The sequence below is a fragment of the Dromaius novaehollandiae genome, chromosome 22, assembly GCF_036370855.1.
Source record: "Dromaius novaehollandiae isolate bDroNov1 chromosome 22, bDroNov1.hap1, whole genome shotgun sequence".
In the NCBI taxonomy this organism is placed as follows: Eukaryota; Metazoa; Chordata; class Aves; order Casuariiformes; family Dromaiidae; genus Dromaius; species Dromaius novaehollandiae.
In genome coordinates this window covers 11,448,024-11,471,673 of record NC_088119.1, presented here as the reverse complement: position 1 = coordinate 11,471,673, position 23,650 = coordinate 11,448,024, and the positions used below count along the sequence as shown (strand labels likewise).

The 23,650-nt window shown below is 58.7% G+C and overlaps 1 protein-coding gene across 1 annotated transcript; it reads right to left on the bottom strand.

The window, feature by feature from the left end:
• Window positions 1–272: 272 nt before the first annotated feature.
• RND2 (Rho family GTPase 2) lies at window positions 273–21,328 on the bottom strand. The gene is made up of 5 exons (XM_064524831.1): window positions 21,178–21,328; window positions 21,006–21,093; window positions 7,149–7,258; window positions 2,906–3,040; window positions 273–1,758 (listed from the first exon to the last, which is right to left on the bottom strand). The coding sequence occupies exons 1-5, from the start codon at window positions 21,277–21,279 to the stop codon at window positions 1,510–1,512; spliced, it is 684 nt and encodes a 227-aa protein (XP_064380901.1). The 5' UTR covers window positions 21,280–21,328; the 3' UTR covers window positions 273–1,509.
• Between the last annotated feature and the right edge of the window lie 2,322 nt (window positions 21,329–23,650).

The following is a 23,650-nucleotide window of genomic DNA, read 5'->3' as shown; positions in this document are numbered from 1 at the left end:
GCACCTCGCACCAACTCAGACTGGTGGCTCGGGCGTAGATGGGCTGCGAACGCTGCACAGTATCCTGCACAGGGGTCCAGGAGGGAGCGAGGGGCTATTCAGGCAGGCGGCTCCGCTCCAAAATGAGCACATGCAGCTAAGCAAGTGCATCGCATGTGTGCATGTGTGAGTGGATTTCAAGACAGATGATGTCAGGACACAAACAGAAGTGAGGCAGTAAGATATTTTGAGAGGATGCGTAGTTTGGCTATTAAAAACAGAGTCAAGCACTGTGCATTTTCCAGTGATGTTTATTTGTTTCCTGTAGCCCACTGACACAGCTGAATCTGGCAATGGAGCAGATTTTTTTTTTCCTTAAAGTGTCTATGTGACATCAAGTCAAGGCTAACACTGTAGTCAAAGGCATTAGAGAGGGCAGCAGCAGAAGCAATGAGAGGTGTTGGCAGCAGGCTGTACAGCATGTCAAGAAGAGCAGGAAGCACCATCCCTCCCACTGCCACAGCGGAGGCAGGGTGCAGATACACACACAATCTTTTTGGTTATCTGAACCAGACAAACACAGCACCATGCAACACAATCTGCAGCTGGAAATGGGTGGAGAACAGGATATGGACAGTCACTGCAGTCTGCTTTTTCGGAAGCGATGTGCCTCGGAAGTGCAGCTGCCCATGGCAGGAGCGGTTCGGCGACTAACCAGGCTGTCAGCAGCTGGGACACAAGCTCCCGAGGAGCATTTGCTTGCTGAAGGGAACCACAATTCTCAGGATGCCTCTGCTGGGATCGACCTCCCCCCTGGAGCCAGATCCACCCTGCTGCTTTTCACCTCTGTTCAAACGGAGTTTGAGTATCTAAAATAACTCGAAACGAGCGATGTACTGATTTCCTTTGCAGAGGGCAGGCTACCATGTCGTCTCATCAGGTTAAGATTCCTCCCCAGGGCACCTTCCCTCCCAGCTCCGGCCCAGACCTGCACCTTCCCAGTGACCTGCCGTCCAGCCTAGCTGAAGGCAGCACCGACGCAAACGTCGCCTCTCTTCTAAAGGACGATCGCAATAGCACCTTCCCCCGAACACACTCTGCTGCTAACAGTTCCTCCCGCTCCCACTCGCCATCCCAGATCCCACACAGCCCACTGCCCCATGCTGCGTGTGTCTTTGCAGCTGCACGTGCGCATGGAGCCTGGGCCGTGTGTGCAGGCGAGTGACACACACCCAGGATCACTCCCTCTCGCTTTGTTCACCCAGTCGCAGACTTTCCAGCACCTGAATACTCCTCTGCCAAGTGGTTCCTTTACCCCAAGCAATCAGCACAGCAACAGCCAGTCCAGAGGTCTCCGTGGTTGGGGGGTGACTCATGCACCCTGGTTTGCAGCTAGGACCTTTGCTCAGCCCTAGAGACTGAGAAAGGCTTTGGAAAGGCAGGCTGGCCCCGCAGCCAGCACCATGCCCTCGTCTGGGCCAGTTACTGTACAAAATGGACAATACACACACATTATTTACAGCCTGTTTTTCACATGATGGAGCAGCTCTTGGCTCGGTCTTTCCTGATCTCTGTGTCATTCAGTAAGTCCGTCCTGCCAGGCATCTGCGATGCCCGCTTCAGTCCCCGTTTGGAGTTGCTGCGCTTCAAGTTCTTGTGCACCCTGTTCACCGAGGCAAGCGTGGTCACGTGAAACACATCCCGCACGCTGTTTTCCGAGACCTTGGAGGAGCACTCTGCATAGGCCACTGCCCCGATCTGCCGTGCCAGCGCACTGCCCTGCGATCCAGAGAGGGTGGGGAGAGGAGGAAAGGAGGTTAGGACGTCAGCGCTCCGCAGAGAGCATCCTTTCACACCACGTTCAGCTCGGTCTGTGCTGGCGGCCCAACGAAAGCATGGGCACAGCGGGGAGCCACTCCCACGGCATTTATTCATCACCTCCGTAACTGAAGCGCAAGTGTGTGCAAGGGCACTAGGTGTGAGCGTGGCCTCCCGAGAAGACAGTGATGCCAGGCGCCACGTGCCTGCGTGCTGCTCTCCCAGCAGCAGCCGAGCTTTGGCTCTGAAGCAGAGGTGCACCCTCCTCCCGACAGCTCCCCGTCCGGAGCCCGTGCAGGGCCAGCGAGCCTGGAAGACCCGCCGTGCCCAAGTCAGGATGCAGCTGCAGGTCACTGCAGCTCCTCAGCAGCAAGCTGTTACCACTACCAGGCCTCACCCTCCCCGGGGGGAGGAACCCGAGCCCAGCTCTGCACCAGAGATCTGGCTGTCAGCCAGCCGGGCACTTGCTCCTTGACCTGGTGGGGCCCAAGCACGAAGCAGGCTTCCAAGGGTGCTGGACCCTGGGGTGCTGACCCTTGTCACCCGCACTGTGCTACCTCCTCAGCTGAGGGCCTGCACAGCCCCTCTCGCCAGGGCCATCCTCTGGCCCCCAGAAGTGGCTGTGGGTCTCCACAATGAGGAGCTGGGGACAGAAGAGTCCAGCAGCAGACCCTCCAGCCACGACTCGCCTCCTCGCCAGCAGTGGTTGCCCCCAACACGGAACCTAAGCAGAAGAGTCACTTGCAGAGCAGAAAGAGCTATGCTGTGCTAAGAAACACAGAAACACCTCCTGCGCCCTCCCCTTTAGATGGTTCAGCTTGTCAAATCAGGCATCTCCACCACCTTTGAGGAAAGACATTTCAGCTACCAACCAGAAGGTTGTTCAGCAGAGCATCAGGAATAAGTCAAGTTCTCCCCAAGGGCAGGGAGAAGAGTGCTGCGAGATGAGCAGCTCAGAGTCTGCTCCATTAGCCAAGACCAAAACAGCTTCAGGCCAAGACCTGGCTCAGAGGGTCACTTGCTGCTGAGCTTCCTTGTACTAATACGCCTCGAGAAAAGCCCCCGCCTCCCTCCCTGGGAACCCTACGGGGTGGCTGCCGAGACCCACCTGCTCGTGAGTGACAGGGATGAGGCGCTGCTTGGAAAGCTCCCGGAGGGTGTTGAGGTCTGTCCGCATGTCCAGCTTGCAGCCAACCAGCACAATCTTTGCATTGGGGCAGAATTCTTGAGTTTCCCCTTGCCACTGCAGAGAGGACAAGAGAGAGGAAATGTTCAGAGGCAGCTTGTGCAACAGGCACCGCAGGAGACCAACTGGCCCCTCCACATCAAGATGATTCTGGCAACAGGCAGCCTGCAGAAGGACAAAGGTTGGAAACTCAGAGGCAGTCGCAGGGTCTCAGCCCTTTGCACCCAGCCCCTTTCAGACCGGGCCTAGAGCCCCGTCTAAACCCCCTCAGCCCTGGAGGAAAGTGCAGGCCAGGAGAATCAGGACATCAGCTCGTATCGGCCAGCACCTTCCAGCCACAGCTCTTCCATGCCTCCCGGCCAAGGACAGGACTCCGAAGCCCTGACTCGTGGCCTCGGTGATGCACAGCAGTGAGCTGCGCTCCCCCCTCTCTGCAGGGGAACGACACGCAGGAGCCCTGGCCCCCAGCACCTCCTGACCATCAGAACATGCTCTGCCCAGCCAGCCTGACCCGGCACGTCTCCGCGCAGGACCTGGAGCCGAACAAGCCGGAGCCCTGGGACTGCTGCTGGCAGCCACTGCAGTGCCCGTTTCATGCTCGCGTGCCTCAGGCCCGCAGCGCCCCATCCCAGGCCTGCGGCGGTTTTGTCCGTGCTGAGGCCGACGTGCCCAGATCTCGGGAAGCGGGAAAGGGCTGCAGGTCGAGGACACGGCGGACGGCGGCCGCCACGGCGAGCGGGGCTCCGCGTGCCCTCATCCCCAGTGAGCGTGCCGGCGAGGAACGGCTCTGGACGCTGTGCCGAAGACGGGAATCACGGGGCAGGCAGCTCTCAAGGTTCTGAATATAACATGAGGCTCTAATGGGATCGTCCTGGAGAGCAGGCTTCAGAGGCCAAGCCTGTGGTGCGTATGGCTTTTCCAAACTGGGGTCACAGCTGTTAAGATGGTGATTAGCTCATCAGGGCACTTTAACGACTGTCACAGGTAGGGATGGGAATAACTAGAGTGCCTCTCGGATAACTTTCTGCGCACTTGTCCCAGTATGTCCTGCAAACAGGCTCAGCCTAAGCTGCCACCTCCTGCCCTGGGTCTCTGGAGACCTCTCTTGGGTATGACTATGGAAAAATAATGACCGCACGGTCTGGTGCACAGACCTGGGACTCCAAAGGTCACCCTTGCTGAGCCTTTTGGAGCACAGTCAGCAGGGAGCTATTTGCACAGCACACTCATTATTTGTTTATCATGGGGAGCCACATTTTTAAAGACATTAAGACATTCAGAGTATAGTTACAGCTAGGGAAATAAAGAGCTGAAGCAATGGAAGGTCAGGGCAAACATCCACTTCCTTGGCACTAATGGACTTTTTAGAGCTCCAAAAAATGAATGCTCAATCTGCAGCTAAGTGTCTGCAGCAGTAAATAAAACCATCACCTGTGACCTCTGCCAGAGGAGACTTGCACAGTCGCCATCGGTGTGCCAACACCCTGCTTGCATGTCTAGTGCTTTTGAAGTAACGGGCAGATGATAAGCAGAGATACCACTGGCTAAAGGTGTCATTTGGAATTAGCAATTTCCTGCCACAGGAGCTGACGGTAAAGCCTATACCCTAGGCAATTAGAAGAAGAAAAAAATCCCACCACCTGGTGTCCATAACCTGGTGGGGAAAGGAAGTGCTAAGGATGACACAGGTTACATTTGGTCAAATATCTGAACAAAGCAACTGCAAAATAAGGAAAACATTTCTTTTCCACGAGGAGATTGGCTCATATTTGCTCCACCATGAACTGCCCTCCCTGCTGCCAGGGACACTCGTCTAGCGGGACTCGCACGCATCTCCACCCCGCCGGCACACGCCGGGCTGCTCGGCTTGTGGAAGTCTCTGGTGTCGGCCACAGGCTGTCAAGGGCTAAAGCGCCAGGAAGAGGAGGATGCTATAATGCTTTCGGAGCTTTCGGATTTACCCAAGGGGTGAGAATCCCCAAAGAGATGGAGCTATAGGGTCACCTCTAACCAGCAGAAGGTCACGGATGTCCGTAATGACGTAGGGTTCCCTGGTCCGTGGAGTGGTGTGACCCCCTTCTCACACAGCCGACACCCACGTGGGGAGCTGAGATCTGCTGCACTGTCAAGACCTGTCTGAATGAAGGCACCACCCCATGAAAACCAGCTTCGTACAAACTGAAAAGCTGTTTGTTTGCCTTCTCTCAGGTGGCTCCTTCTCCTTCACTTGTACATGCTGTTTATATAAACTAGGGTCCTACAAATCAAAAGCGAGTTCCTATTTTGCATCCCAGATGGGCAGCAATAATAAAGATTTCCTCTGCTGAATTAGCATCTTTGCCCACGGCTGGAAGAGGCACTGTTATTCTCCTTAGTCGCCTGATATCAAAAGCTAAACCCCATTTCAACTTCACGGTGCCTTAGGAATTCTCCTCACCTCTGTAGGCTGTAAGCCTGCACCAAAGGAAACCAGGCATCTACTCAGAGGCACTTAAGAAATCCCTTGTGATTTAGGGTTTATTTTAAGCCACCATATCAAAAAGACATTGCCTAACAGTATTTGAAGCATCTGTGAGGCTGCACAGGGAAGACCTTGCACTGAGCAGTGCAGAGTCTCACATAAAGAGTATCTGCAGAGAGACACATAAATAAATGTCAGCTCCAGCTAATTATTAGTGGGTTTGCAGCTCGTTAAGGTGTAAGCAATTTGCTTGCATTATTATTCTGCTGACTCGCAAGCTGAGGAGTGAATTCTCTGAGTCCACATGAAGCATGGCTGCCTCTGCCCAGCAAGCTCTGTACTGGGAACTGCTTGGGAGTTGAACACTGAGCCATTGACCGCGTTGTCTGAGGGGTCTTTGTCCCCTCACCAGGACACTGGAGCCCCAGCTCCGCTTCTCAGCTCTTCCAGCCGCTGAATAAGAGGCTTTTGCTTCAGCACAACATTTGGCAAAATGCAGAGGGGCTGAAAGGGCAGTCACCACGCTGTGACGTGCTCAGACAGCGGCCAGTCCAGCCCCAGGAGCTTGGGGCTCATTGAGGAAAATGACAGGAATCACTTACGGTCTGCAGTGCCCGTCACTCCTCAGTATCTCAGAGGGCTTCACGAGCTGGATGCTAGCCATGACTCACCGCTGGGGCAGGATGCAGCGGCAAACGTCCTCCTGCACAGCCGGGAGAGCGCACCGAAACCGCAGCTCCCTGAACGTCCCGGAACGAGGCACGGAGCAGCCAGGACCAGGGCGCTCCAGGATGAGAAGGGTAAGGAGGACATTTAGCAGCTCCCCGGGCAGCACCCTGCGCTGCTGGATTTCGTGCTGTCGCACGGATGCCGCCCTCCCCTCCGGGCTCCGCACGCCCGGGCCCGCTGGAGCCGGCCGGGGGTGCTGCACCGTGGGCCACGTCCCCGCGGGGCTCCCGGGGGCTGGCAGAGCTGCCCGCCAGGAAGAGCGGCTCTGCTGCAAGGTGCTACCTGCAGGCAGACGCTCCCAGCTGCTAATGCAGGCCTGGGCTAGTCTGCTCTGTCGGGGTGACAGCGTTCAAGGCCCCGCGTGCTCTCCAGTCCAGTGGCATTGTGCCACTTCATTTTATTCATGTACAGGCTTGAAATTCAGTGCCCGCAGCTCATTATTCTTGTTGTCAAGCTGTAGGGAACTGATTGCTGTACTTTCTGCTGTGCAGATGCTGAAATGAGGGGACAGCCAACAAACTGAGCACTCTGCTTGCATGGAAAAAGGCACCAGGGGCCACCTCTCGACTGCTGCAAGCAATTCATAACACACTAACTGGTGGTTACGCTAACAAGGGATGCACGACACTTTCCAAGGTCTTCATTAAAAACAGAACAAATGCCCTGCATTTCCCTCTCTCCCCCCATTTGCACATGTGCATACACACAGATACCTCCCCTGCAAGCTACCATGAGCTACATTATCCACAGGGCTCCTTTCAAATGGAAATATCTTGCTTTCTGCTACAGCCAATATGAGGATTGGCAGCAGCAGACCATCCTCATCTGCGTATGCCAACTCCAGCTAAGGTCAGGCCACTTGGGCCAGAGCTTCCAGCCCTGATCACAGCGCCTGAGAGCAGGACCCCAAACTAGCCCCACGTGCTGCTGCAGAACACCCCGTCTCACAGGCGAGGACCCCTGCCAGGCGCTGACCTTCTTGAGCACGCTGTCCAGGGTCTCCGGGCGGCTGATGTCGAAGCAAATGAGCACCGCATCTGAGTCGGGGTAGGCCAAGGGACGGACGTTATCATAATACGCTGAGCCTGCAGAGAGGAGAGAGAGGAGAGTTGTGAGCAGAAAGTCTCGTCTCACCAACTGCCTGTACGGGCAGGCTAGAAGCCGTAGCCTTCTCTGTCAAGCAAGAGATCTTTTAATTCCAATAAGAGCTGGGGACATCATGGTTAGCAAGCTGGTCTCTTGAGAAATACAAGACAAAAACTGCACATCAGCACCCAGCCAACAACGCAAATACCTGCTATTGAGGGTCAAGGTCCTTCTGATGAAACTACAGCCCATCTCATCTCTCATTCAGAACAGCATAGCCTAGGGTAAATGACATACAGAGGTGCACAGAGGAAACCGTGCTCTCCATGCAGCCCTGCTTTCCCAGAGCTCTGCTGGCTCCTGTCTCTTCCCCGCAAACACCAAAAAGCCATTGGCACTAGAGAGCCTGCTGCAATCACACCAAGTACAACGAGCAAGACAGCTGTCCTGAGATATCCCAAGGTTTTGTCCTTGTGTTCTTAGACTTATCCCTTTGGAGACTAGAAATAAATGCAACTTTTGCACCCCTCTCCCTCCCGAGTAAGCATCTGGTCAGCAAGAGGCAGTGGAGCCGTGCTGGCAGGGCATGCTGGCACTCTGCAGAGAAGGGAGCTCGGAAGGGCTGTGATATTGTAGAGCAACACATGCCTCTCTCCACCCTTGCGTATTTGTTCTGTTACTTGTCATGCAGTTGCTGCAGCACTAACGGCAGCAAGGTGTAGCTGAGAGGAGGCAGCAGACAAGGAATGCTGCTGCTGCTGTCGCAGCTGGTTCATCTGTGTGCGTTTCAAACACAGACATGGATTGCATTCATTTTTATGGAGCCCTCTCACTAGAGCAAAATAGCAGTAATGCATTTGTGCTCCTACTCCCTCCTGCCTGGTTATCTTTATAGAGGGGAGCTTGCTCCCAGAGATTGTGAGAATTTAAGACAGGTAAAAAAAGAGCTGCCTTCTGCACTGGATTTATACTGGAAAAAGTCAGACAGATTCTTTTTTGTATATAAAAGATGTGCCAGGATTTGGAGAACAAGCTATAAATCAGAGGGGATGATTCTGTATTCTGCAGGCTCTCTCAGTGAGCAGGCAGAATGCCCAGTCCGAATCCAGCACGGCTTCTCACACACTCGCACACACATACGCACGCACAACCCTTCGGTGCAAATCTCAGCCATTAGAGTCATTGTCCCATAATGTTTTTATTTGAAGTGCATTCTGTGTACGATTGTAAATGCCTCAGCAAACAGTAATGGAGCAATCAGCTCATTGCTACTTAAAAACACTTTTTCAGTTTTATATTTGGCTTTACAATGGCTGAAACTTCCTGGAGGGATGAGAAGCAGATGTTTATTTATCAAGAGGGGAAGCAGAGACACCAGAGTCCTTGTTGAGTTGCCTCCTCCGAAAAAAGACTCGCCCGCCCGAGGCTGAGGAAACAGGATGCGCTTCCTGCGCGGCGCCCTGGGAGAACTCGGAGCCAGCGCTTTCCCACCCCGGGAGGAGGGTGGAGCACCCGGCCCCGGTGTCAAACGGCTCCTTGATGAAGTTCGGCACCTGATGAATTATGGATGATGGTGGCTTATGGTTCCGGGAGGACGAGGATCTGCCTCGGCTGAGCGTGCGAGAGAAAGGGCCGATTCTCCGCGGGGGCCTCGGGCTCCGGGGCTGCGCTGGGGCTCACGGCCGGTCCGCAGCACAGAGCGGGGCACGGCCCCCCGGCACGGCCGCGGCCAGGGCCAGGGCCAGGGCTCTCCCGCTGCACGCCAGGCGCCTCGCAGACACCCCGATGGCTGCGCGGGACGAAGCCGGGAGAGCAGACCCCGCCGCAGCCACCTCTCCTCCGCCCAAAGCCCGCAGGGGAGAGGCTGAGCGCCGAGATGTGTCGTCTCCTCAAATCCTGCCCAGCTCCAAGGAGACTGGGATCCAAGGACGTCCCGGGCGGTCCGTGCAGGAACCTGCGCGGCCTGCGGTGCCGAGGCGTGCTCCAGCTGGCAGTGCCGGCCGTGCCCGTGCGGCCCCGCCAGCCCTGCAACAGCCTGGGGCAAGGGCCCTGCGACTTGATGCTCATTTGGATTCACCACGAGATCCGCAACAGGTACGTCCAGCTCCTCCGGACGACAGCCGTGCTGCTGCCGGCCTGCAGAGCATAAAGGCATCGGCACCCCCACGCTCCTGGCACTTAGCAAAGCCACTGCCGAGATCTTTTTTCATGCAAAGTCACTGCAAAGAGAAGCAGCTGGGATCCAGCACAGAAGAAACAGACCCTGATCCTCTGCAGAAAACCCAGCCCTCTTCCTAGAGGGAAAGTCATGCTCTCTCCATGGAAACAAGCCGTCCCCGCTGTGCCTTCGCCAGCTCTGGGGACAGGGGATTCAGGCTGGTGCGCAAGGAGGCAAGGTGCGCGGGGGCAACCCTGCGTCCCGGGCTTGCAGACTGCTGATGCTCCAGCATCGGGCTGGCGTGAGCAAACTGCTCCCTCCCGTATTCCTGCAGCGCAGCAAGGTGATCCCGTTCCCGCCGAAGCGGAGGCAGCACCAGGGTCCCCTTCAGACAGGTTACCAGACAGGCTGTGGATCCAGCGCTGCTTCTGCATGCTCAGACTCGCTGGATCCTTTCTCGGGGCCATGCCTTTTCCCCAGCGCGCAGAAAGGTGCCTGCCCCAGGCAGGGGCCCCTGCCTCACCTGTCAGGAAAGCGTTCCCACACCCGTCCTCTCCCTGCCGTTCCTCATTTTACGTAAGCACTGCAGATAAATCTGCCCCCCTCACAGCCCAGGAACGCTCCCTCTTGTAGAGGTGGGGTTGGCTCCTTTCAACACGAGCATTGCTACCGCAAGCTGTGTCATAGCAACCTGCTGCTTCCTCCGGCAGCTCTGCCGGGGGCAGAGCCCGCGCGCCACGAGCAGCCAAGCACAGCCCGGGCGTTATCTGTGCAGCCGCAGGGCTGCCGCTGTCCCCGCTCCGGTGCCAGGCGATGCGTTCCCCCCATCCGTGAGCCGCAGGAGCGAAGATCCCTGCGCCGACGGGGAGGAGGCGAGGGAAGGGTTGCTCTAGGTCAAGAGCCTCATTTTCTTAATGAGATCAAAACTGCCTTCGTATTCAATAACCTTCTGCTCCCAACTCCAAAGAGCAGGAGCTGGCACCTTCACGGGCAGCTCGACTCACACGTCCTCCTGGCAGCTGTGAGAGCCGATGCTTGCAGCCTCTGCTGCAGAGCAGCTCTGCCCCATCCCGGGGGACCGAGGGAGGCGGATGGTCCGTGGCGTCCGGCAGAGCAGGGGAGCTGCTGTGCTCCAGACTCGGGTGATTCCCAGCTTTCTTTAGAGAGGTCTCTGTTGAACAGGGAATTCTCTTTGGGGGATTATTGCTTTAGCTTTTGCATCTATTACTTTTTCATTGAGCTTGACATTTAGAAAAGAAACCAAAACACAAAAGCCTCAGTTCCTTCAGCTCCAGGTCTCCAGTTTTATTAGATCTGAGTACTCAGTGCCTCTCGGATATTCCAGCAAGACACCCTAGAGACCTATAGTCTGGCACTTCCAAGCACACATGCACCCAAGGCTTGTGTGTCTGCAGATCCAGCCTCCCTTTACTGCGTGAGTCATTCTCCCACTTGGCACCCAGGTTTGCATGAAACGGGACCTATCTGCATCTGGTTGTGATTAAAGAGAGAAAACTGGAGCAAGCTGGCCACCAAAAGCAGCTTAAAAATAAAATCCACGCTGTTGCTGTCTGAAATTCAGAGGCAGATCCAGCCATGAATAGCTCCTCTTCCTTATCAGCTGGCAGCCCCTCGAAATACCTGGCGTGACTCTGCCAGGGAGCCTGCTCTTGGGCAGCGGACAGAAATGTGCTGTTTCATCTACACCAACATGGTGTTAATCTTCATTTGTTCCTTATTAGCTGTTCTGAGAGATAACGAGCCTCCTCACACAGGCACCCTCCATCCAACGACAGCACACTGCAAACCAGGAAAGCAAATATGCATGCAGAGCCACGATCCGCTCCGCAAGGGGCTCCCACCACCCCCAGCCGGCTCTGGCTCGAAACAGAGAAGAGCACTGCCAAGGCCTACGTTTTTCAGCACTGCACTTGACTCGGAGGTTTCACTGTAAGCTCTTCCCATACAGCCAGAACTGCTGCAGCGCAGGCTGCTTTCTGTAGGGACAGCCAAGAGCATCCGCACAGAAGGAAGCAGAAATTCATCCCAACTTTCTGAAGTGCTGCATCAACAAGCCCAAAGAGCACTGGGTCACCTCCCAGCAGACTTTAAAGAGACTCCAGAGGATGTTCTTTGCTAGAGAAAACCCACTGCCAGTGCAGCCAAGCCTTTGTCCAGAGAACCAAGCTGCCGCAGTATCCTGACCTCCATCCATGGCAAGAGGCCTGCACCACTTCTCAGCCAGCATCAGACGCGAGAAGACAACCCCTTCCACTACCACGGATCCGAGCCGTTCCTCGCAGAGCTTCGCCAGCCCCCAGCTCTCCAGCACTTCCCAAGACGGGGGCTCAAACCCTTCGGAGTCCCTGTGTATCAGGGAATATGTGCTCAGTGCTTCCCGGGGTTAAGCAGGGCTTCCTGGATGTGAATCCACAACTCCAGCTGGCAAAGAAATTTATCTGGGCAACAGCGTACTAGTGGCAAAAGCTATGACTAGAGGGGCACGACTCCGAGCCCCTTCCTCACCCTCACAGGCTGGATAGGGAGCCCTCCAGGCCCGGAGCACAGCCATGCAGCTGCAGCAGTGGTCTGCTCAGGGACTGGGGACGCAGAGGATCAGTCACCACTTCCCTTCCCCACATTCATGTTCCAGACACTGCCATCCTGGTTAATATTACATGAAGTGCCAGTGAGTGTGATAGCTCTCATGATGAGTTGCTTCTCTGGCAGTGCAGATGATGATGAAGGTGTTAATAACAACATGATATTTTATTTATATCACACCTTTAAAACTGAAAAAATCCCTGTGCAAATCAGAGACGTGCTGGGCATGGAACAATCCACCCAGCTGCTTCCAGCCTGGGCCTCAATGGTGCACAGCAGCCCACGGAGAAAGCCGCCGCTGAGGACGGAGAGGGCAATAGCTGGGGCAGCTCGGAGCGGTGCAGCTGGGTGCTCCCCTCCTGGCACCCAGCACCCACCTCCCCGGGAGAAGCTGGCCTCGGTACCACTTTGAATGCACTCGCCCAATGCATGCAGCTCATTTGCATGAGAAAGGCACATATCCCCGTATAACAGCCCAGCTATTGTCTCCTCCCAGGGCCCATCGAGGGGGAAGCATAAAAATGCTGGATTGAAAACCTGACAGTGAATGAAAGAGGCAGAAGTGGCAGCTGTCCCAGACACCCTGGGTAAGAACGGCCAGACAGTCCCCATGGTGAGCCTGCAAAAATCTCAGCTGGTTTTCTAAGAAATCCAGAATACTTCAGAGCTGCCATTTCCTCTGCAGATGCACCAAGAGGACACAGAGTCACCCTAAAATACTTCCCCGTTGCTAGAAAGGGGGAAATAAGCCCAGAGAAACAATGTCAGAGTTCACAGTGGAGGGAGGAGGGAATCCAGCTTCGGGGAACACGAGAGCAGCATCAGCTGAACAGCCCCAGAGGTCGTGGCTAGTCCCTTCATCCTCCTGGGTACGGACTGTGAAAGAAATTTTTCTTCCATGTTCTTTTTACTGAACTAAACTGGACCATACAAAGGCCCAGGTGGCATTTAAGGGAAATAGGCAGGTCCCAGCCTGGGCACAGGAGCCTCCCCAGCTAAAGGTGGGCTCAGATACTCATTTACAAGGAGGCAGCTTCACATGCACTCATGTCTGACAGCAGCCTCGCCCATGGTCTCCTCTGCCTCCACGGTGTCCCGTACATGCCTCCAGCTGCCAGTTCCTCTGGAAATACTGCTGGCACTTCCCACTTTGCAAGAACGCCCAAGACAACTCCTCCTCCGCCATGAATCAGTCTGCAAGGTCGCCCACTTAGACCCAGGGAGCCCTGCCTCCAGCATCCCCGGAGGAGTCTCCCAGAGCCAGTCCCTCGCTCACGTGGAACCAGGAGCATGGCAAACTCTGCAGACCTACATCGCTGCCTTGAAGATGTGAGATGCCTTCATAAAGGCAGAAAGCAACATGTGAAGAGAAACGGCTCCACGGCTCCAGGCTCCCCTGGCACACAGACCAGAGCACGTAAATGCCCCTCACACTGCCTGTACCATCAGTACTGATGGGATTTATAAGCAGGGGCCCCGAAATTGGCTTCTGATGCTGCAATAGCTGCACATCAAGGAGACAATGATCTGAACTGTCAGGAGTTCAGAGACCAATTTCATCTTCCCAGTGTGAAACCAGACCCTCTCTCCTGAAAGAAAATCAGAGAAATTTCTCGCTGGAAGATCAGTGAGCAGCAGCATATTCCAGAGCACCCTGCGGGTCCCGGCTCAGCTGGGGCTCGGAGACAGGTTAAGGATCCCTGACCCTTGCCTGGCTGGTTATGGTCTGAAAGGGGGGGAAAAAATGCAGATCCCATTGATTCAAGAAATGTATTTCTGACACTAATACAGTGCTCATTGCGGTCCAGCCCAGAACAGTGACAAGTGGCAGAGACAGGAATTGAAGCACTGGTGACAAAGACGGACACATGATAACCAGGGGCTTTGACAACAGCAAGCAGCACACTCTGAAGCAGGACCTGAGGAATTCAGGGGTCACAGTTTAGAAACAAGAAGCGATCAGTGACGTTAGAGATTAGAGTGAGTCGAACTGAGAGCAGAGCAGACCCAGCGAAACAGGGTCAAACAGAACCACGGCCGTGCCAGGCTCCACCCGGCAGCGAGGACACGACTGTCTGCATGGGAACCGCCAGGCAGATGCACAGCGCGCCGCCACCCCGCAAGCCACGCGGTGCCCATCTGCTGCCCCGCGTCCCCCGCGCTACCTGCAGCAACGTCGCAGAAAGACGAAGCCAGCTGCGGTCTCACTCAGAGGCCGTTTCCCTCCCAGCCAAGCAGGCAGCGCTTTTGACGGTGCATCCACTGCAAGGAGAGCTTCTGCCATCCCTACAGGCACGAACTTCAGAAGGGTTTCACCCACGTGAAGACCACAGTTTGTTCTTCAGAAGTTCGAGCGTGGCAGAGCCTCAGGATGGGAGGGCCCCTTTCCTCCGGGCAGCTAAGCTGGGGTCAGCCAGTTGCCTCAAAGCGCAAAAGGCCCTGCCTGCCAGCGAGAGCAGCACACGGGACGCTACGTCTCTGCCGGAGAGATGGGGCATCCCACCACGGACAGAGGGAGACGGAAAGCAGCAGAGGGGACTGCCAGCCACTGCCAAGCACCTGTAGTCCCATCCTCTGAGGCACACACAAGTAGTAGCATGGCCATCAGCCCCAAGTCTTTTACATAGGCTTTTCCTTTGGCTCGGCTGCACCATTTTTCTTGCTTGTGCAACTTTAGCGTAAACCCCTGAAACCCAGAGAAAGAGGAAACTCTTCCATGACACAGAACAAGCAATCATGTGGAAAGTGTATAACTGAAACAACAGCTAATCAGCTCGGACAATTAACCTCTGCTCCTAATTCTTGTGATGCACTTAAAGTCAACGAGTAAATTACAAAACAGCCCAGCTGGCATGTCTTCAGGATGGACGTGATCAGGATGAAGGGAATGGTATTTGCATGGGCTGAGGTGGCATTTCTGGGCCCTTCTCCAGATCTCATTACTGGAAACTTGTCACTTAACAGGAGGCTGTTCTGCTGGATTTACTGGCAGAAGACGTCCCTGCCAAGGCAGGCGTAGGGCGCTGCTGCCTCACCCAGCCCCGTACCTGCTCGCACGCCGATGCACGGAGGGCTAGAGGCGCTTGCTCAGATGCACGTGCAAACTCTGCAACTTCGAGGCAGCTCTGGAGGCTCCTGGCAGCACCTTCGGGGAAGCATCCCTGCATGTCTCGAGACAGCGGCGGCTGCAGAGGCAGCGCGAGTAGCTGGTCCAGGCTCCGCAGAAGGATGCTGGAGATCCCGCCTGCGGCAGCTGACAAGGGAGACAACCAGGAGCTCCATGTCCCTTCCTGGCACTGTCGCTGTGTCACAAGGGCAGCTGGCACCGCCACAACCTGCCTGTCATCTATTCGATGGGCTGCAGCAAAGAACAGGAGTGGCAAGATTCCCACAGCACATCTGCCACACGCTCTGGGCTTTAGGGAACTTGTCCAAGGGCTGAACGCATGCAATTATCTTTATGCAATGCTGCACATTTCAGGTTTGCTGTACATAAGCAGCAGATCCCTCCTGGCTGCGTGGCTACCAGATAAGGTTTCTCCCCACAGGGAAGGCTGGGCCTGTAAACTTGTGTGGTTTAATTGAGTGGAGATCTTATCTTCAGGACCCGGCACCAAGGGAAAGCCGCATCCTCGTCATCACCACACGGAGCGGGGCCGCAGCGCTTCCCTGCCACGCCGAGGAATCTCACAGGCAGCCGGCTGCCGTCCCACTGGCCCTGCCCAGGCGCAGGAGCACAGCGAGGGGAGAGGGATGCTTGCGGGACGTGCTCCTCCCGCACGGGAGAGCCGTGTCCCAGAGCTGCCAGTGCTGCGCTCCAGGACAGGGTCTGGTCAGAGGTGGAGACAGACCCACTCCACAGAAAGCCCTTCCTTGCCCGGGAGGTGGTGGCAGCCAGCCGGCCATCGCTGCTGGCACTCAGCGCCCTCCCCTTGCAGCCCTCCGGACACGCGGCAGCCTGGCTGGCGGGTGCGGAGCTTTCCAGCCTGGCACAGCCGCGAGGGGACCGCGCGGCCCCGGCGCTACCCAGCAGGACGGGAGGTGCCGCAGGGGCGGCCGCCACCACGGAGCCTCGCGGCACCACGGAGCCTCGCGGCACGCCGTGCCCAGTGCAGCAGCGCGATGCTCCGGGCTGCACGGTACCTGCCGAGCGCAGCTCGGCTCCAGCCCGTCACAGGTTCGGCCTCTGCCCACTAAAGCAAAAGCATTTCGGCGGCTGTTTCTGCTGCAACTCTTGGAACTTCTGTCCCGCTGGTTACTGACCTGCTTGAGAATATGACCCAGCTGCACATATTTTTAGGCCTAACTATGTATTTGTGCTGAGACGGGACACAAGTATGTTACTGCAGACTCCCAGCCTTGATACGGGGCACAGGAGGAGTTATTTTTGTATGCAAAGGGCAGCTTTGCATTTTTTCTCCGCATCAGATTGCAAGCAGCAGCAAACCCTTTGGAGACAGGGCATCCTCCTGCACGAGGAAGAGGTGGCCGCAGCACTGGAGCCGGGCGCTGGGAGCCGAGGCACAGGCAGCCCCAGCGGCCCTGCCGGACTCGGCCCGTTCGAGCCAAAAGCCCCAGCAAAGACCTGCACCCAGGCTGCCGCACGCCGAGCGGTCTCCTCCCGAGAAACAAAGCCTCGACGCAGGCTAAGCCTCAGGCCTGGGGGCCCGGTAGGATCCACGCTCTAGCACCTGCCTTGGGAAGGCACCTCGCGGCACACGCTGCCCGAGTGTGTCCCTCCCGCCGGCACCCAGGGCCGGGAGGGAGCTCGACCAGGGCCGAGCGGCACCGGGGAGGCGACGGGGAAGCCCGGGCGCCTGTGCCAGGCCGGGGCCACTCGCGTGACTGACGGGGGCAGCAAGTCTCCACGCGCTGCTGAGCGGGAGGGAGCTGCCCAAGGCATCCGCTGGGTTTCCCAGGCTGAACAGCCCCGTGAAGGCACCTGGGTCTTGCTGAGAATACAGCTACCGCGTCGCTCCGAGAAGCCCTGCTCCTAGCAGCACCTCGGTCGTTGCGCTCCCTCTCGCACCTCCGATGCACGGAGAGGCAAGGCGCCCGCTCCTTCCAAAGCGTTACTAGCGGTCACAAAACCACCCGCCCTCCAGCACCCAGCTGCACAGAGGCAAGGAAGAAACCCTTCCTGCCAGGTTTCAGTGCTGCGCGTCCGGGAAGCACCCAGCACCCAGCCCTTTTGGGAGCAGCATTCCCAAGCCAGCAGGCATCCCGTCAAACAGGAGTTTCCCTGTGCCACCAAGATATCCGGGCTGTGCGGAGAAGTCGTTTCTGTGCCAAGGACATTCAGCCAACAGACAGCAAAGAGAAGAATTTGCCAGAATGGGAGTCTGAAGAGCAGCAGACTCGTGTTTCCGCGAGGCTCATGAGCGGCGGTGCTGGAGCGCTGTGGCTCCTCGCCTGCCCTCCTTCCCTCCTGCACAAAGAGGCCAAACTGCTTTTCAACGGAGGCTTGAAAAAGACAGCGCACAGCAAAGGCTTTCAGGGGGAATGGGACATCCCCGCTGTGCTGTGAAACAGCACCTGGAGCAATTTCACTCTCACGCTGCCTGGATGTGGCACTGACTCAAACAGAAACAACTGAGAGCTGCAACGGGCACCCGCAGGCGAGAGGAGCCGGGTCAGCACGGCCCTGCGCTCACTTCTCCCGGGCAGGGACGGGTTAAGGCACTGCAGCGGGGCAGAGCCTTTGCCCTCCCCAGGCAGCAGGGTTCCACCCTCGTGAAGGGCTCTTGGTGCTGGAAATTCCCTAGGGACATCTCCAGCCTCAGAAAAACTCAATGGGCAAATGGTTAAAAGGCATTTAAAGGAAATCAGAGGCCCCAGGACAATTTCAGAGCCATTCAATTCCCCTTTGCATCTCTTCACCTCACGACAGTGTCTCTAGCTAGATTTACGGACTCTAACACAGCACAGCCTGCATTCGCCACTCAGCAGGAGAGACAAACGCAGCCCGCGAGGCTTCGCGCCAGGTCGCCCCGCCGGCCAGCCCCGTGCACCCGGGGCGGGGGGCAGACAGCCGCCGTGGCAGCACCATCAGCGCCAGGCGCGGGGAGCTGCTGCTGCGCGTGCGGCCGCGGGGCCGGCTTCCCGGCACGCTGCTCCCGCCCCAGCACTGGGCAGCGCTCGGCTCGCCCCGCGCAGCCGCTGCAGTCCCTAAAGCCTTTCGCAGCCGACTGCAAGGGGGTGGGGGGGATCGGGCATCGGCTCTCCTGCCCAGGTCTCCATCCAGGTCTCTGGAGGGCAGAGAGACGCGAGCTTCAGCTCCGGGTCCTTATCAAGGAGAGGGCAAGTGCCCAAAGGGCACCGGGCTCCGCAGCATCCCCTGCCCTGCCTGGCAGGGAAGGGATTCGGCACCACCGCCGAGCCCTGCCTGCGAGGCCGCTTCGGAGGCCGCGACGGCGAGGGAAGGGGACCCTGGCGCCAGCCGTCCGGCACGAGGAGGGCAGTGAGCCCCCTCCGGGCCCATCAGCCCGGCTGGCTCGACTTGCTCTTGTGCAAAACTTCCTCCACCAGAGCTTCTGCTTACGAGCATCACCAAAGGGTGGTGGAAACTGAAGAGCAGCCTGCAGTCTGCAGCTAAAAATATAGTTTGATTACTAGGGAAAATGGTTGTGCGTGGCTTCGCAGGACTGTCAAGTGAAGAGCTAGCTCCTGCGAATTTCAAATTCCAGCTGCAACAGAAGGGAATTTATCTGGAAAACTGTCTAGTGACCTCTATCTGCAACCAAGCTGTTAAAAAGGGCTTACATTTTTCGTAAGGACAAGGGAGAAAGAATCAAAGTCCCTTTCCCCCCGGCTATAGAGAGAGGAATATAAAACAAACACATAGCTTTTGTTTAAAAAGATCAAAATGAAAGCGTAACAGCATCAGGTGCAGGTGTCAGATACATATGCGCAGCTTTAAAGCCCCTTCACCACATCCTCTCCTTCTAACACGTAAGATCAAAGTCAAACATTGTGCAGAATTCCTAAAAACGCCAGGGCATCGAGCACGCCTCTGCACGCTCCGAGGCTGAAGTCTCCCATCTCGGACACGGCCCCGCAGAGCAAAGCTGGTCAGTGTCCAGCCGAGATGCCCCCAGGCCCTTCTCGCAGGCTGCCACCGGGAAACCCCCGAGCACGGGGCCGGCGAACGGCAGGGGCGCCCCAAACCCCGCCGGCTGCCGGCCGCACGCCGTCCCGGCTCCCCGCGGTGGTCAGGGCTGTGCCGCTGCGGCGTCCGAGGGCTTCGCGCCGCCACGCCAGCTCGGCGGCGCCGGCCGTGCAGCGGCCGCCAGGTTGGAGCCGCCCGCGCACCAAGCACGGCGAGCGGCTGAGCGGAGCCACGGCCCTGCCAGCCCCACCGCCTCGGTGCTTCAGCGCTTCTCCCGCTGCTGCGGCGCCGAGAGCATCTGCCAGCTTGGGCACGGCACGGCACGGCACGGCTCGCGCGGGCAAAGAGAAAAACCCTTCTTCCCCTCAAGACACACCAAGCAGCACAAGCAATGCCTCCCCGGCCAGGAAGCCCCCAGCACAGGCTCAAGAAGCACTTCTTATACATTAGAGCTAGTCCAAGAGTCAGTAGAGCCACTGCTCTAGATAAAGCCAGGCCAACCTGACAGCTTTGATGGATGCAAAATTATAGCAAGGAATTTGAACTTACAAGAGCAAAGAAATTCTTAAGTCATGTGCTAATTCACTGTTATTCTTGGACACCCAGAAGACTTCATTTCTCACTGCGACTCCAGAAACAAAGGGGGAAGAACCAGCAAGTCTGATGCACACGCACTGACCAAGCCCAGCGCTGGCTGCACCACACACGCACGGCGGCCAAGACAGTTGCTGGATGTAAATTAAGAGGCGCACATAAGCTTTGCTAGATGCCAGTATCTTTATCAGCTCTGCATCAGGCAGTTCGCTTGCAACCAGTGCCCCCACCAAAACGTGGCAGCGAGTCTCGGAGGGTGCGTGGAGGGCTGGGACAGCCGCACCTACGGCTTGAGGATGCAGGGAGGCCGAAACAAAACACAAAAAGCAGCGGAGCACGTTGCTACAGGGCGAGCGATGAAAGGGAGCGCGTCCCCACAGCGCATTCCTCGCCGAGGTGAGGTCTCCTGTCGCAGGGCGCTGCTTGTTTTCTTCCCCATTCCCTCCCCGCCTCGCCGCGCACCCCAGAACTGGTTTTGTCGCTACTCGCTGGTGTCCCCGGACGGCCAAGGACGGGGCGGCGCTGAGGCACGGGGAGCCCCCGAGGCAGCGCGGGGCCGCGCGAGGGAGGCGGCCCCCGCGCCAAGAAACCCCCCGAGGGGGCACCGCGCCGGGGGCGACACCGCCGCAACCGCCCGGCGCCGCCGCAGCCCCCGGGGAGCCCCGAGCCCGGGAGAGCGCCCCGAGGGAGCCCCGGAGGAGCCCCGGGGGGGCGGCCCGAGGGGACCCCGAGCCCCGGGGGGGCAGCCCGAGCCCGGGGGGCGGCCCGAGGGAGCCCCGGAGGAGCCCCGGGGGGGCGGCCCGAGGGGACCCCGAGCCCCGGGGGGGCAGCCCGAGCCCGGGGGGCGGCCCGAGGGAGCCCCGGAGGAGCCCCGGGGGGGCGGCCCGAGGGGACCCCGAGCCCCGGGGGGGCAGCCCGAGCCCGGGGGGCGGCCCGAGGGAGCCCCGGAGGAGCCCCGGGGGGGCGGCCCGAGGGGACCCCGAGCCCCGGGGGGGCAGCCCGAGCCCGGGGGGCGGCCCGAGGGAGCCCCAGAGGAGCCCCGGGGGGGCGGCCCGAGGGGACCCCGAGCCCCGGGGGGGCAGCCCGAGCCCGGGGGGCAGCCCGAGGGAGCCCCGGAGGAGCCCCGGGGGGCAGCCCGAGGGGACCCCGAGCCCCGGGGAGGAGCCCTGAGCCCGGGGGGCAGCCCGAGGGAGCCCCGGAGGAGCCCCGGGGGGGCGGCCCGAGGGGACCCCGAGCCCCGGGGGGGCCCCGAGCGGCGCCGCTGCCCCGCGCCCGCACCCACCGGAGGTGTCCCACATGTTGAGCTCGGTGCGCTGCTTGTCGATCTCGAAGCTGGCCGTGTAGTTCTCGAAGACGGTGGGCACGTAGCTCTGGGGGGAGAGAAGGGAGGTGAGCGGGGGGGAGCGGAGCGGAGGGGGGGGGGGGAGCCGCGCCCCCCGCCCGGCCCCGCGCACCTCGGGGTAGCAGTCCTTGGCGAAGACGTGCAGCAGCGCCGTCTTGCCGCACTGCGTGTCCCCCACCACCACGATCTTGCACCGCGCCAGCTGCCCCTCCATGGTGCGCGCCCGCGCCGCCCGCGCCGCCGCTTTACCGGCGCCGCCCCGCCCCGGCGCCGCCCCCGCCCTGCGGCCGCCAACCGGGCGCCGCGAGGGGCCGGGCCGCACCGCCCCCGCCGCCCCGGCCCCCCCCCGGCCCCCCCGGCCCCGGGCCGCGGCTCCGCTGCCCGTCAGGGCGCGGCCGTCCGCCGCCAGATGCGGCAAGAGCAGCGGCGGGGAAGAGCGAGCCTGGAGCGGCGGGAACCGGGGTGTTTGGGCAGCGGAGCCGCGTTTACTAACGGGCTGGGGGGGGGGGGGGGGCAGGTGGATTTTCCTGAAATCGCGGCCGTTTTTGCTGTATAAATATTGGTGCTGGCCTGAGGTGGGGACGGGCGAGCAGCGGGGACGTGGCCGGGCAGGGGGCCCTGCCGCGGCGGTACCCGACGTGCCGCGCTCGCCGAGCCCCTGCCTGCGCCTTGGCCCCGCCGGCGGCCGCAGGGCTCCGGGCCGCGGGACGAACCGCGGGGCCGAGTTAGGTGACAGGCTGCGAAAGCCGAGGCAAGTCCGTGACGTGGTCAACGGGTCAAATCAAATACAGTTCAGGCTTCCCAGTCAGTTCCTCCTTCTGCTGCTTTGCAATGCGCATTGCTGCAGCACCTCGGTGCCTCCTCGCCTTGCCTTGAGCAACGCCGCGAAGATCCGTCACCCGCACGTTTCCTCGTCCCCTCCCCAAGCAGGAGGTCGCGCAGGACTGCGTCTTGTTTTGTAAGGCCCGTAGGGTTTCTGTGCCCCTCTGTACGCGTGCCCCTCGCTCAGCGTTACGTGGAGCAACACCCAACGCAAAGCGAAGGGCGCTGTGCTGGCGGCTGAAGGTAGCGGAGTGCCGGGTGGCCACAGGTGTGATCCAGAGCCGGCTGTTCCCCTGGCAAACACCCCTTCTGCAAGAGCTTTGCACCATGTTTCTCAATAGGAATTAATTTTTGCTTCCAGGCAGCAGATTACTGTGACCCTGCTTCAGAGGAGAAAACTTCCTCGGTCCCAAATGCTGGAGGCCGTTGCAAAGCCGCCCTGGGCCTGGCGTGACGTCCCCCGGGGAGGGAGAGCAGCTGCCAGCGCCTTTTGCTCAGAGCCGCTTGGGGCACTGCCGCTGCTGAACCTCAGGTCCCATTTGGTGCAATGCACCTTTTGGCAGGCAACACTTGCAAAATATCTGTTAGAAAACCTACCGTCGCGGTACGAATTGTCAGAGGAGGACGCAGAGCGAGACGTGCTGGGAGCCTGCTGTGACTGTCGCCACGTCTGGCGAGGCAGCAGACGGCTCCCACACGCTCGCTCCTGACGATGCTCCTCCAGCGGCCGCATCCTCCCTTGCAGAGCCGTGCTCTCGGGCATTTGCGTTGCTCGTGCAAATTAACTTGGCTGTGGGATGTTTATGTTTTCTGTACTGGTGTGCAAAGCAACTAGAGGACCTCCTCAGGACCCGAGCAAGGGAGACGTCTGGGAAGCAGCCAGCCTTCCCCAACGACCCCGCAGCCGAGACCTGGCGCCGCGACGCCCCGGTCCTGCGCCTGCAGCGAGCCCCGCAGCCCGCTCCTGCACAGCCGGTCAGCGGCCCTGGACCTAATTTTAGACAGGATGAAGCAAGTGAACTTAGCCAGGTGCCCCGTTCTCCACGCTGCGGCCCGCTCCCCCGCAGGACGCAGGCCTGCACCTAGCAAGAGGCACCCGAGCGTCACCCCTGAAGGCACCAGCAGAGCTCAGGCCCGTCCCGCTACACACATGGAGCCCCGTCCGCATCTTCAGGGCGGGTGCCCTGCTGCTTTGCACGCATCTTTGCTGTTCGTCTTGGTCTGCATCACCCTATTTCTGCTCTGGGATTTTCCCTGGTAAGACTAGGATGGAAATAAGGGAGGCGCTTGAATGCTCCTTTCTCATCGGATCTATTCTTAAATATCTCCTTGAACTCATCAAATATGTGAAAGAGCTAGAAATTTGTCAGGCAAAACTGCAGAATATTGCTGACTGTTAACATTCAACAGTCAAATCACTGAGCCCTGAACAGTGTCATCTGATGGATTCCCCCAGAAGACGAAGAGGTGGAGTAGCAGCGGAGTTTGGATGCACACAGCAGAGATACGCATCAACAGCAATCAGGTTAAGAGAAGGGAAAAAAGTCCCAGGCAAATCCCCTTTCATGTGTCCGGCCCGTTTACGTTCTGCGCTAGACTGATGCTGATGTGACTCGCTGCTGGCGTTAATGAAGTCCGCACCTCTGGGTGAGCAGTTTAATTTATGTGAGCAAGCCAAAGCTCGTTACGGCAGCCCAGGAGCGCTGTCAGATGGAAGCAGCATCCTTCAGCAATTGCCGGGACTGAAGCACGGAGGCACCGAC